Source organism: Nannospalax galili, unplaced genomic scaffold (assembly GCF_000622305.1).
Source record: "Nannospalax galili isolate Female #2095 unplaced genomic scaffold, S.galili_v1.0 scaffold109, whole genome shotgun sequence".
Classification (NCBI taxonomy): domain Eukaryota; kingdom Metazoa; phylum Chordata; class Mammalia; order Rodentia; family Spalacidae; genus Nannospalax; species Nannospalax galili.
In genome coordinates this window covers 1,436,614-1,450,757 of record NW_008360315.1, presented here as the reverse complement: position 1 = coordinate 1,450,757, position 14,144 = coordinate 1,436,614, and the positions used below count along the sequence as shown (strand labels likewise).

At 39.4% G+C, this 14,144-nt stretch overlaps 1 protein-coding gene across 4 annotated transcripts in view; it reads right to left on the bottom strand.

The window, feature by feature from the left end:
* Nek1 (NIMA related kinase 1) overlaps window positions 1-14,144 on the bottom strand; it is a 182,039-nt gene that overhangs the window by 97,711 nt on the left and 70,184 nt on the right. For all 4 annotated transcript variants that reach the window (XM_008824939.3, XM_029559550.1, XM_029559551.1 and 1 more), the window contains one exon: window positions 7,093-7,195. In XM_008824939.3, coding sequence (XP_008823161.1) covers window positions 7,093-7,195 — 103 coding nt within the window. The remainder of the gene's footprint in view (window positions 1-7,092; window positions 7,196-14,144) is intronic.

The window sequence follows — 14,144 nt, the reverse complement described above, 5'->3', positions numbered from 1 at the left end:
AATAATTAAAAAAAAAAAACAGAAAACCCACTTATCATACAATACAACAAATCCACTCTTACCTATTTACCCCAGATAAAGAAACACTTATCATCATAGAAAAACCTGTATGTTGATGTTCAAAACAGCCCCACTCGTAATTATCAAAACCTGGGAGGAATCCAAATATTCCCCAGTAAGTGAAAGAAGCAAACTGTAGGACATCTAAGCAATGGAATACTAAAAAGCAACACAGCAGCAAGCTAGTGATATAGGCAGTAAGTTGAAAGAATAGCATTATGGCCCAGGAGCAAAGCTCAGTTGTAAAAAGTTACATATAATCACGTATATTTACATATACATACAATTTGTAAGACAAACTAGAAATGACAAAACCATACAATGGAGAGCAAGAATCAGTGTTTGCTGTGTGTTTGGGATTATGGAGAGTGTGACTATAGAAAATTAGCACAATGGGTTGAAGAAATGGCTCAGCAGTTAAGAATGTGCATGGCTCAATCAGCAGGACCAGAGTTCAGATGCCAGCAAGAGATGAAGGAATTATGCATAGCTTAATTAAATGTATATTGGAAAGACATAAAACACCTTAAAGAACATACTGTTGGAGCTCATTCTCTGCTTTCTGACTAGTGACAAAATGTAACTAAGTGCAACATGACTTCCCCACCATAATAGACTGTATCACCTCAAACAGTGAGCCAAAGTTCTCCCTTAAGTTGATTTATCTCCCTTAAGTTGTATTTGGTAACAATGAAAACCAATATAGAAAATGAGCACCAGAAGTGGAATGGTGCTCCAATAAGCTTGATCATGTGGTCCATAGGTCTTCAAAACTGGTTTGTGGGAAAACCACGGAAGGATTTGGATCTGTGGGCTAAAGAAGTCCTAAAATGCTATACACAAGGGTCACTGAGAAATTCTGGTGGGAGTATGAAAGACCAATAGGCTGAGAACAAAGACAGTAAAGGTCAGGCTCATGAGGTATGAGGAGGGAACAAGGAATTTACTAGGAATTAGACATTATATTATATTCACATTATAATATATTCACATTATATTTTAGCAAAATGTGGCTGTATTTTGCCTGCATTCTGAAATTTTAAAAAAATAATAGATTAATATGTTGGCAAAGGAAAATTAAAAAAAAATTAAGACAGTGTAGCATATAATCTATGGCATGGTTACTGCTCACTGCTCTTAGGTTTTTATCACTAGAAAGCAAAAAGATGTGAAAATAGCTTAGTTTGGTCATGAAAGGAGTGTTAATGGGGTAAAAGCAAGGCTATACTTTTTAAAGGGACTAGTGACCTTAAAGAGAAACCTCTGAAATCCATACTGGAACAATAGGAAGGCTGCCTCGAGGGTAAGGCCCATCAAGAGTACCAAGGTAGAATGATGCAAGCCCATTTCAAAAACTTTTATTTGAAAAGGCAGTCCCTGACCAGAGAACTTCCATGGATTCCTAATTAATGTTTTCCCAGGCTCAGCCAGACAGGCACTCTGAGGCTGCTGCAGCTATGGACCAAAGGCGCCAGGACTACATCTCAAGCTGGCATCAGAACCTGTCACAGCCTAATTGATTGCATTTTGCAGGCATGTAAAATGCAAGAGTGAAGGGGTCATGGAGGCTTACATTAAAGTTCCAGAAAGCCGCTGAGGCCAGGCAATGTGCAGTAGGGTCAGAGTCTTTGTAAAGAGCTCTTGAGCGAGGTATGAAGCCTAAATTACAAAGGAGACCTGAAGATATTGGAGATGACAGAAATGTGGGGTGTTTACCAAGTAAAGCTGCAGGCACTGGATGGAGTCAGCCTAAGAGAGAGGGTCTACATGCTACCAGAGAATTGGAGGGGTAGGGCTACTCAAACTCACTAAAGCCCAGATGATATCACCACAAGTTCCAGACACAGACCATGGAGCTGTTGAGTTCCAGTCTTACTTTGGTTCAACCTCTCCTTGCTATCCCTCTGTCTCAGCATTAACTGTCAACTAGATACAACCTAAAACATCTGAAAAAATGAGTTTAAACTGAGTAATTGTCTTTATTATATTTGTCTGTGGCTATCTCTGTGGGACATTTTCTTGATTATTAATTGATGTAGGAGGACCCACCCACTGTGGGCAGTACCATCCCCAGACAAGTCGTCCTGGGTTGTATAACAAAGCAGCTCTGAGCAAGCCAGCAAACACTTCCCCCATGGTTTCTTCTTGCATTCCCATGCTGACTTTCCTCAGTGATAGCTGTGGCCTGGAAGTTCAAGTCAAATAAATCCTTTCCTCCTTTATGCTGTTTTGGTCAGAATATTTTATCACAGCAACAGAAGGAAACAAGAACACACCTAATTCCTTTCTGTTGGAATAGCAATATTTACTGTGTGCACTGTATATTAGAAGTATGTAACTTGTTTTTTGATGCTCACATTTGAGACTGTCTTAAGTCTCAGAAGAGACTTTTGAAAAGTACTAGAACTTTAAGGCCACAGGAGGCTTTTGAAGATGGACTGAATAAACTCTGGTGACCAGGAGCAGGGGCAGCGTACTATGGTTTGAATGTGAAATGCCCCATAATCTCATGTGTTTGAATACTCAGTAACATCTGGTGTTGCTGTTTTCAGTGGTTGTAGAAACTATAGATGGTGGGGACTAGGACTAGTGGGGAGAAGTGGGTAACTTAGCGGCAAGCCTTGGAGGGTTAACAGGCTGGTTCACTTGTCACATACTGTCTCCTATCGCAGAGTTTTCAGCCACCCACGCCTTCCCCACCAAAACAGACTGGATCTCCACAAACCATGAGTCAAAATAAATCTCTTCTTCCTTATTAAAATACATATTAAAATATACTAGTATATGTTAAATACATAATAAATATAAACACTAAAATACATATCCTGCTAAAATGAGGGTACAATAACATGAAATATATCAATATTTGTAGTATCTGGAGGGGTGCAAATGTGGGGGAAGGGGAAGAGAGAGGAAAGAAGGAGAAAAGAGAGGAGCAGGGAGGAAGGACAGAGGGGAGAGGGAGGGCTGGGGGGAGAGAGAGAGAGAGAGAGAGAGAGAGAGAGAGAGAGAGAGAGAGATTATTTGCTAACCAGGAATATACACGGAGGTGCCTTTACTTTGTATTCAAGTACCAGGCAGGGGAGAAATTTTTTCTTTCCTTTTTTTATCTTATAGTATGGGAGACCAAACTCAGTGCATCTTGCATGCTAAATGTTCTCCCACTGAGTTATGCCCCCAGCCTCCAAATATACAAATTTGATTGAAGGAGGACAGAGCTAGCACTAAAGAGCCCCTTCCAACAAATTCTTAGATTAAAAATGTTGTGATTTTGCTTTTACTTCACACATATTAGCATTCAAGAACAAACAAAGACAAAGGTTGGTAGTCTCAAGAGTAAATAAGAGGAATTTGGAGACAAGGAAAAGAATACAGCAGCACCAGTTTAAAGTGTGAAACTTAAGCAAAGGTATGTCAGAAAAATCATGACCACAGGAGGTGTGAGCAACATGAAGCATGCTCTGTAGCATGTTGGAAACTAAGAATGTAAGTCTAAGAGCACACATGGAGGTTACAAGAGAGGGTTACCTACAATATAACACTCATCTTCACATGCCAGGAAGCACTATACTTAACATGAGGGCATGAACAGTGAAAGGACCGACTAATGGTCTGCATGAATGGTGAGACCTATGAGACTAAGAGCCTTTGAAGTCTAGAAAAGAAAGGTATTTAAAGGTGGAATTTCAGTCTGTCCCACCCGTATTCTGTTGTCACTGAAATGTGTACCTAGGACTGGTCACAGTCCACTCACTCCCATCTTCCCAGGGGGCTAATCAAAAACAAGGAAGAGAAAACCTGACACTCACACATGAATACACTGCTATAACAATGAGCATCTGAGGAGTCTAACACTGAAATAACTACACTGCAGCAACCAGGGCAGCACAGCTAGTAACACGCCAAGAGCAAGACCACAGCTGCAACATCAGAGAAATACAACAAAGGAGTTGTGTTTTCATATTTTTTTAAAAGTCAGATGATAAAGCAGAGTCTTCACAGTACAATGGTAAGCAAACAAACCCCTTTCAAATTAGACTTCTACATCAAGCAGAACCATCATTCAAGAATTGCTTGCAGACTCGGGGAACATCATAGGAGGCAGAATGTATATAAGAGCTGGAGGATGGGGAGGAGGGCTGTAAATGCTATCTTCTGGAAATGACATGGGTATAGTACTAACGAACCCAAAGCAGCTATGTTTACCTGCACAAGATCAAGCCAGCCAAAATCCTGGCAGAGATGGGGTAGATGATCAACAGACTCCACCCTTTACTAAGGAGCTTTCGGCCATTAAAGTTGCTGGGAGGGGGACAATCATTCTTTATTGAGGATGTGGTCACTGGTAGGTTTCCTGTGGTAGGTTTCATATTCCAGTGCATGGCCCCACACCCATGTACATATTGGCAGGAATTTCTGGAGTTAGTGGGTCATCAACAAAACAAAACAAAATAAAGCAAAAACAATGGACAATGAAGTTGGGAAGGATATGTTAGGAGGGATATGGGGAGAGTTGGAGGGGAAAATGGTGTATATATGGTGATATTTCACTGTATACATGTATGAAATTCTCTAAAAGAAAAAAAAATAAATAAAGGACTGCTTGTAGCCATGATGGAGCAATGGGGGCAAGTTATACTCTTACTTTAAAAAAACAGTCTGCGCAACATAGAGGAAGCCATAGTTTTCAAATACTAGGTAACAGGTAGAGGAGACCATGGTTTTTCAAATACTAGGTAACAGGTAGCATGGAGCAGAGATCCTTGGGAGAGGGGAAATGAGGAAGGTAAGCCCAGGAACTTCCCTACTCAATGCTTGGCCCAAGTTCCTAGGCTGCAGCATAAGGTGAGAGTACTCAGACAGAGCTGAACGGTCCTTGTGAGTTGAGGAAACACCATTCAGGGCTTGGAAAATTAAAGGTCACTGAATTTGTGGTCGGAGCAGCAAAAGACACACAGAGGAGTGCTGAAGATGTGAAGGCTCTTGGAGTCTCCAGCAGCCAGAGTAGAAAGCCCTCTAAACCATTAAGGCTTTGGATGTTGAAAAGGCAGCTACTGAGAAGAAGGGACAAGTTAGCATTAGAGGGAATACGGTTCCACTCAGTCCAGAAGAACCTAAAAGTAAGCTTCAAAGACACAAATGATTTCTAATTAACTATATACGAGAATAAAGCCTCCAATAGTTAAATAGAAAATACTGGAAGATATAATACACAGTGCTTGGCATATTATCACAAATTACTAGGCACATAAAAGAATCAGAAAAGATTATTTCAATGAGAAACCAATAAACAGAGACTTAGAAATAACAAAGGTGACAGAATCAGTATATAAGGAAATTAAAACAGCCATTATAATGACATTTCATATATCAAGAAGGGAGAGAAAAGCAGAAGCCTCAGAAAGAAAGACACTATTAAGACAACCCAACTCAATGTTAAGAGATGAAAAAATAAAATGTCCAGATTAGAAATGGAGCTCAGTGGTACAGCAGTGGCCTAGCACACAGTAACCCTGGTTTCATCTCCAGCACTGAAAAATCAAAGCAAAACAAAAACTATGAGATCAAACTGTCTGGATGGGATTAGCAGCATAGTATGAAGCAGAAGAAAGTATTCATCTATTTAAGGACATAGCAATAGAGCCATCAGAAATGCGACACAGGAAAAAAAAAAAGAAAGAAAAGAACATAAGTGAGTGTCGAAGAGTCATGGCAGTCTGCTATGTACGCTCAAGTTCAGGAAAAAGGGGGGGGGTGTTTGTAAAGAAACAGTGGCTAAAAACTTTAAACCCAAATATCCAAGAAGCTAATGAACATGAAGAAAACTCACCAGTTATATGATAATCAGTTTTCTTCCAGGGATAAAGAAACAATTTTTTTTTTTTTTTTTTTTTTTTTTTTAAGCAGAGTCAAAGTTAAAAAGATATAACATACATAAGATGCTATTACCAGGCAGAGTAGGGAATGGGAGACGGCAAGAAATTCTCTTCCATTATCTAGAGGAAGGACACTTACAGGTTCATTCCAGATATCAAGAAAGCAAACTGAAGTATATGTATTAAGAATTCAATGGGTGACTATTAAAAAAATCTATTTTTCCGCTGGGCATGGTGGCACATGCCTTTAATCCCAGCACTTGGGAGGCAGAGGCAGGCGGATCTCTGTGAGTTCAAGGCCAGCCTGGTCTACATAGTGAGTTCCAGGACAGCTGGGGCTACAGGGAGACCCTGTCTCAAAAAGACAAAATAAAAAAAACAAAAAACCAAAAAAAACCTATTTTTCTATGCTATAATCTCATAGAAAAAAGTCTTATATCAACTAATAAACAATTTATAAACTTACATTACATGTGTAACAAGTCTAACAAAAATATATTACCATATAATTGATGCATTTTCTACATGAGCAGGATGCTTCATGGGATGCTGAGCTGAGACATAATCCTCAGAGTTTTTTTGTTTTTGTTTTTTAAATCCTCAGTTGTTTTATGACATTTTGCCAACTCTACAACCAAGAACTACTAATAATTTCAGTAAGTAGTAAGATGATTATCTCAAAACCTAGATAAATGACTTAATTTTATTAACTGGCATAGCTGGAGGCTTTAAGGTTTCTAACATGCTTTTCAACAAATATAGAGTAATACAAATATTCACACAAACATCTGTCTCCCATTTTTCTTTTAAAATTGTTTGTTACTAAACAAAAATATACTGGGAAAAAATCCAGCAATTAAGAACTTATTTCTCTAATATGAAGATCTGGGTGTTAAACTCACTTTACTTTTTAAAATAGAGAACAGAATGTAGAATAATGATAAATTTCATATTTGGTATAAAATACATCAGAAAACAGGTTAAACAAGGATATGTGAGAACTTTATATTCAATGCATTACTTTTGCATGTCTTTAATTTCTTTTATTATGCGTATATTGCTAGGCCAGGATCCTTTTTTACTTAGACTTACATTATTCCAGATCTTAACTCTGAATATTGGTATGTTCAAAATCTCAAGGAAAAAAATACCATACCACATGTCCCTCAGCTCGGGCTTTATTCTGCATGGCTTCTCGTTTCCGCTGGAGAAATTCTTCTACTTGCTTGGCTCTCTCTGCAGCTAATTGTCCTTTTTGCCTATTTTGGACAAATCACAGAGTCAGTTGTTTTAAGTATTAAATTCCAAATAACAACTTTACTTATTCTAAATTATTTTTTTATAGCGGAATATGAAGGCTGAAACAAAATAAAACTTTTCGCTGTAATGAAGAAATTGTGTATGTACTGACAAATTATCTTAATTAAATTCTTTACCATTTTAGAAGCAAGTAAAATCTTAACACTACAAATCTTGACAAAATTCATTTTATATTTATTTGATGTATTTTACTGACAGAATTATGAGATCATTTCAGATGATACCATCAGCAGAAATTCTAACTTTATTTCAGTATTCTATCAAATATACCTATCAAGGAGAAATTTTCTTTAATAATTATATGAGTCAAAAGTAACCAGTATAGCAGAAATTTAAAAAAAAATAATTGAAAGTGGGGACTGGAGAGATGGTTCAGTGATTAAGAACACTGTTCTTGCAGAAGACCCGGGTTCGAATACTAGCACCTACATGGCAGCTAACAACTGTCCATAACTCCAGTTCCAGGGGATCTGACAGCCTCTTCTGTCCTCTGCAGGCATTGCACAACATGGGTGTACTTACCTACATGTAGGCATAACCCTCATACATGGGAAAATAAAAATAATAAATAAAAAAAAATTTTTTTTTTGGTCTTTTTGAGACAGGATCTCCCTGTAGCCCGACCTGTCCTGGAACTCACTATGTAGACCAGGCTGGCCTTGAATTCACAGAGATCCGCCTGCCTCTGCCTCCCAAGTGCTGGGACTACAGGTGTGTGCCACCATGCCGGGCAATAAAATATTTTTAAAAATAATAATGAAAAGTTTATTCAAGTGTGAGTTATCAAAACCACAGCAAAAAGCTATGTCCTTATCATAAGTATTGAACAAAATAAATGGGTTAGGAAAAAACCATTCTTTTAAAATGGTTTTATCAATGCTGTTGTCATGAAATGCTTCTTCTAATTATATGGTTATTAAATAAATAATTTTAAAAAATGGTTTTAATCTTCTGTCATGTTATTTCTACATCTTTTGCTGACAATGATGAAAGAATACAAATATGTTGAGTACAGACAGCAAAGGAAAAAGTGGTAAACATTTACTGAACATCTATATGGTGTGTCAGTTAGCATCCTAAATATGAGCGTAATAAACAAACAAATTCTAGCCCCAGTAATCAGAGAATTCATAGCATAACATCAACTGTGGTTAACTTTGGAGATGAGGAAGAGAGATGAGCAAGTCACTGTCTGTGTTGCACTTGGACTGTGGCTAGTATTGCACACAGACTTCCTGTAGCTTCTTTTTGGGGGGACCATAACTAAGTTATGTTCTGAAAAAAGGCAAAACTTAATGCTTTTTCTGTCATCCAGTGAAATTAAAAAACAATTCTCTTTCCACAAGTAATCAGTTCTTCAACAATTTTAGCAACAACTGACATTTCATATAGTCACGAAGGGAGAGAAAAGCAGAAGCCTCAGAAAGAAAGACACTATTAAGACAACCCAACTCAATGTTAAGAGATGAAAAAATAAAATGTCCAGGTTAGAAATGGAGCTCAGTGGTACAGCAGTGGCCTAGCACACAGAAACCCTGGTTTCATCTCCAGCTCTGAAAAATCAAACCAAAACAAAAACTATGAGATGAAACAGTGTCTGAATGGAATACTTAAATATTTTAAATATGAAATTAAGCTGTAAAAACCTGAAAGCTACTCCAATGCATTCCTAACAATGATAGTGGTCTTTGCCTTATGTGGTATTTAAAAGAGATTCTTGTGAAATTTCCACTACAGGGTATCTTCCAGGATTAGATAATATCTGTAATTTGTTTAAGGGCCAATTACTATGATATTCAGTTTTTTTCTGACAGTTACTATAGTTGCACATAACAGATCTGAAATTCACGCTGTACTAGCTTGAGTAGGTGGAGAATAATGAACCAGAAATTCATTCATGCCTCTGAAGTATGTATATGCTGTCCTCTATCAGACCTATTATGCACTATACAACTCTGAGATTAATCAAGTATATCCGGTCTGAATGCAGCAGGATTCTGCATATATCCAGGTAAGGCAGTATCCTGCTTTGCTACAGCTCCATTTACTAAGCCTGAGCCTGAAAAGGGTAGATAGTAGTATGCTTGGACATGTCATCCAAAACTGTATGACAACTTGATAGGTTCTTTCTGGGGGGTCTTGGAAACATATACCACCATCTGCAATTAGATAAAACAGCTAATCCCTCTGCCGTATATCATGGTGACCTTAACAGAGGTGAAATATGTTTCATTTCCCATCTGGTGACAAAGTTTATACACAGTGTTTCCAGGATGAAATGCCAAGAGGCATATATTAACACAGTTATCTACCGCACAGTATTTTACTGAGAATGTGATCATATGTATAACAGCATTGATTTACAGACTTTTCACACTGCTTATGCATACATGGCATTACCTGCTTAATGCATGTTAACTGTTGCTTCATTCAACAGTTATCTCCTAAGCTGCTTTAAATATGCTTGCTTATAGGTCTGACTGCTTTCAAACACAAACTCAAAACCTGCAGTGATCATTTAAACATTCTTTTTCCTTCTCATTTATTAAACAAATACTTAAGTGTTAACCATTTGCCATATTATGGCAACTTCTACAGATATAAAGAGTTTCAGGAAGCAAAGTTTAACAAAAAAAAACCAATCAGACAGGGTGTGGTGGCACACGCCTCTAATCCCAGCACTTGGGAGGCAGAGGTAGACAGATCTCTGTGAATTCAAGGCCAGCCTGCCTGGTCTATATAGTCAGTTCCAGGCAAGCTGAGGCTACAGGAAGACCCAGTCTCAAAAAGACCAAAAAAAAAAAAAAAAAAAAAGTAATAATAACAATAATAAGAGTTTGAGTAATTCTGTGACTTATGTTAAAAACATGTAAAATAAGTTTATTTTCCACATACATTACTGTTTACTACTATTTTGGCAAATATCTTTTTTCCAAAAATCTGCTTCTATAGCAAAATTAAAAACTGGATATCCTCAATTAGGTTTCAAATTCAGTTTGTTTTACAGACCTAGAAAATAAACTGACCTAAATGAAAGCCATAATAATAGGCATTAGATGCTCAAAATAGGCAGAGGGAAAGGTATTCTACTAGAATACTGGATATAAAAAAATTAAAATAAGCCTTTGCTTCCTGGGCTGCACAGACTCTGGTGTCCTGGTGCCAGCACCTTTCTTCAGTAACTCCAGCGCACCCACCACGCCTTGACTCCCCCAGCCTCTTTTACCCTCCCAGCTCCCCTACCACATCTCTCCTCCTAGTCCATGTCTTGTCTTGGCACCCCAGACACCAGGGCTAGTCTCTCAGCCCAGAGATACCACTGCTTCCTGATTCTTTGCATCCAGAGGAACCAAGTCCCTCCCTGTGGTCCCCAGGAGCCTCTGGGCCAGGTCCTGCCTTCATGTCCCTTTGTTTCCCTGGGCTGAACAGCCTCCAGTGACCAGGTGCCAGAACCTTTCCTGGTCTCCAGGAGCCCTCTGGGCCAGGTCCCGCCCTCACCACCCTTAGCTTTCCGGGCTGCACAGTCTCCAGCATCCTGCTGTCAGCACCTTTCCTGGGTAAGTCCTGCAGTGCCCACCATGCAGCCATTCACCCTCCCAGCTCCCCTCCTACCCTAGGTACTGGACCATTTCTTGTCTTGGAACCACAGACTCCTGGACTGACCTCTAGGCTCAGAATCCCCACTGCTTCCTGATCCTCTGCATCCAGACCAACCCAGTTCCTCACAGTAGTAACCAGGAGCCCTCAGGGCCTCTTCTGGCCTCCACCTCCCTTTGCATCCCTGGGTGGCACAGTCACCAACTTCCTGAGACCAGCATCTTTCCAGGGCGCTGCTCCCAGGCCAGTCCAGCCCCCATATTCCTGAGGGCAGCATCTTTCCTAGAGGGATCCAGACCTTAGGAGAAAGCCTGAGAGCAGCTGATCCTAACCTGACTTGGGCCTCTCTGGGAACTCCTGAGGACAAAAGCAATCTGGCCACTCTGATATAATATCAAAAGAGAGAATTGGAAGCTTTAGACAAACCAGCTTTTCATGACCAACAAGTAAACCACAAAGGCACATAAAGTTTACAAAAAGAAGCAGACCTAAACTTGAAAACTCGTGTCTCACAAAAGAATTAGAAACTACAAAAGAAATTCACATGTCAAAAGTCACAGAGAAAAAATAATAACATGAAAAACCAAAATAATATATCCCCACAAAGCACCATCAGTCCTCTAGAGGAGTACAATGAGAACCCCGTAGAGATAATACAGGACATGGAACTCAAAGAATTCACTGAATTTAAAGAACACACAAACAAAGAGATTAAAAAACTGAAGGAAGATAGGGATAAAATTCTAAATGAATTCAGAAAAGAGTTAGAAATATTGAAGACTACTCAGGCTGAAATGAAGAAGGAAGTGAAACACTCAGTAAGCCAATTAGAAACGACAAGAGAAAGCCTCACCAATAGGATGAATGAAATGGAAAACAGAATATCAAGACTGGAAGATAAAGTGGAAAAATTAGACCACTCAAGAAAAGAGTATGAATGATTTAAGAAAACACAAGAATAGAATATGCAAGAATTGTGTGACACCATAAAAAAAAAAAAAAACTTACGAATCACAGGCATACAGGAAGAAGAAGAATTTCAAGATAATGGTATGGAACAGAACTTCAACAGGATTGTAGAAGAAAATTACCCCAAATTAAAAAAAGACATGCCCATACAAATACAAGAAGCACACAGAACACCAAATAGACAGGACCAGAAAAGAAACTCTCCATGGCACATCATAGTAAAAACACCGAATGTTCAAAGCAAAGAGACAATAGTGAAAGCTGCAAAAGAAAAACAAAAAATCACATACAAAGGAAAACCCATCAGGATTACAGCTGACTTGTCAGTGAAAACTATGAAAGCCAGAAGAACCAGCACCAAAGTATTCCCAGTTCTAAATGACCACAGATGCCAACCCAGATTACTTTACTCAGCCAAAATGTAAACAATAGTTGAAGGGAAAAGAAAAATCTTCCATGACATAAATAGGCTGAAAGAATTCATGTTCACAAAACCAGCCCTTCGGAGAATTCTTGAAGCAATACAAAGAGCTGAGAAAGGAACGACTATATACAAGGGGTTATGGAAAGAAATTCAATGAAGGTATAACTGTGGAAATACACAGCTGTATCAAGAATATGAACAGAAATAAAAATGACAGGATTCAATACATATCTTTCATTCATAACTTTAAATATCAATGGACTGAACTCACCAGCCAAAAGATACAGACTAGTTGAAATGGATTAAGAAACAAGACCCAACTTTTTGTTGTCTGCAAGAAACTCCTCTCATTTTCAAGGACAGGCACTACCTTAAGGTGAAAGGATGGAAAAAAAATACACCAAGCAAATGGTACTAAGAAAAACAGTAGGTGTTGCAATTCTAATATCTGATAAAATAGACCTTAAACTACAACTAATCAGAACAGATAAAGAGGGCCACTTCATTCTGACGGAAGAAACAATAAACCAAGAAGATAGCACAACCATGAACATATATTCACAAAACTCTGGTATACCTAACTTCATAAAAACAGTACTACAGGACTATAAGACCCAGATTAATTCAAACTCATTAATAATAGGGCACTTCAATACCCCACTGTCTCCATTAGATAAGTCAACAGGACAGGGAATTAACAGAGAGACATCTGAATTAAACAATACCATATATCAAGTGAACCTAACAGACATCTACCGAATATTCCACCCAAGCACCGAAGAATATACTTCCTATTCAGCACCCCATGGAACCTTTTCCAAAACTGACCATATTCTTGGGCACAAAACAAACCTCAACAAATACAAAAAGACTGAAATAATTCCATGCATTCTATCAGACCACAATGAAATAAAGCTTAAAATCAACACCAGAAGAAACACTAGTAACCACATGAACACAAGGAGATTAAACAACACACTCCTGAATGATAATTGGGTCAAAAGAGAAATTAAGTAAGAAATAAAAGTATTCCTGGAACTAAATGAAAAAGACAATACAACACAACAAAACCTCTGGGACATGTTGAAAGCAGTCCTTAGAGGGAATTTTACAGCTCCAAGTGCCTACATTAAAAAAATCCGAGAGAGCCTTCGTGCGGTCCCCAGGAGCCCTATGGGCTGGTTCCTCCTTCACCTCCCTCTGCTTGCCTGGGCCTGCACAACCCACCAGCCTCTCTCCTGGGTAAGTCCATAGCACCCTCCATGCCTTGACACCCCAGCCTCATTCACCCTCCCATCTAACCCTCCCGTCTTTCCTCCTAGCCTGGGTACTGTCCCATTCCTTGTCTTGGCACCCCAGACATGGGGAATCACTACTGCTTCCTGATCCTTTGCATCCAGACCAACCCAGTTCCTTCTCAAGGTCCCCAGGAGCCCTCTGGGCCAGGTCCCGCCCTCACCTCCCTCTGCTTCCCTGGGCCACACAACCTGCCAGCCTCTTTCCTGGACAACTGGGCTGACCTTTTGGCTTCCTGATCCTTTACATCCAGACAACCCAGTTCCTCCCTGCAGTCCCCAAGAGCACTTGGGGCCTCTTCCCACCCTCATCTTCCTTTGCATCTCTGAATAGCATAGCCACCAGCTCCACGAGACCAGCATCTTTGCTGGGCCCTGCACCCAGGCCAGTCTGACACCCAAATTCCGGCAGACAACATCTTTCCTAGAGGGATCCAGACCTTAGGAGAAAGCCTGAGAGCAGCTGATCCTAACCTGACTTGGGCCTCTCTGGGAACTCCTGAGGACAAAAGCAATCTTGCCACTCTGATATAATATCAAAAGAGAGAATCGGAAGCTTAGACAAACCAGCTTTTCATGCCCAACAAGTAAACCACAAAGGCA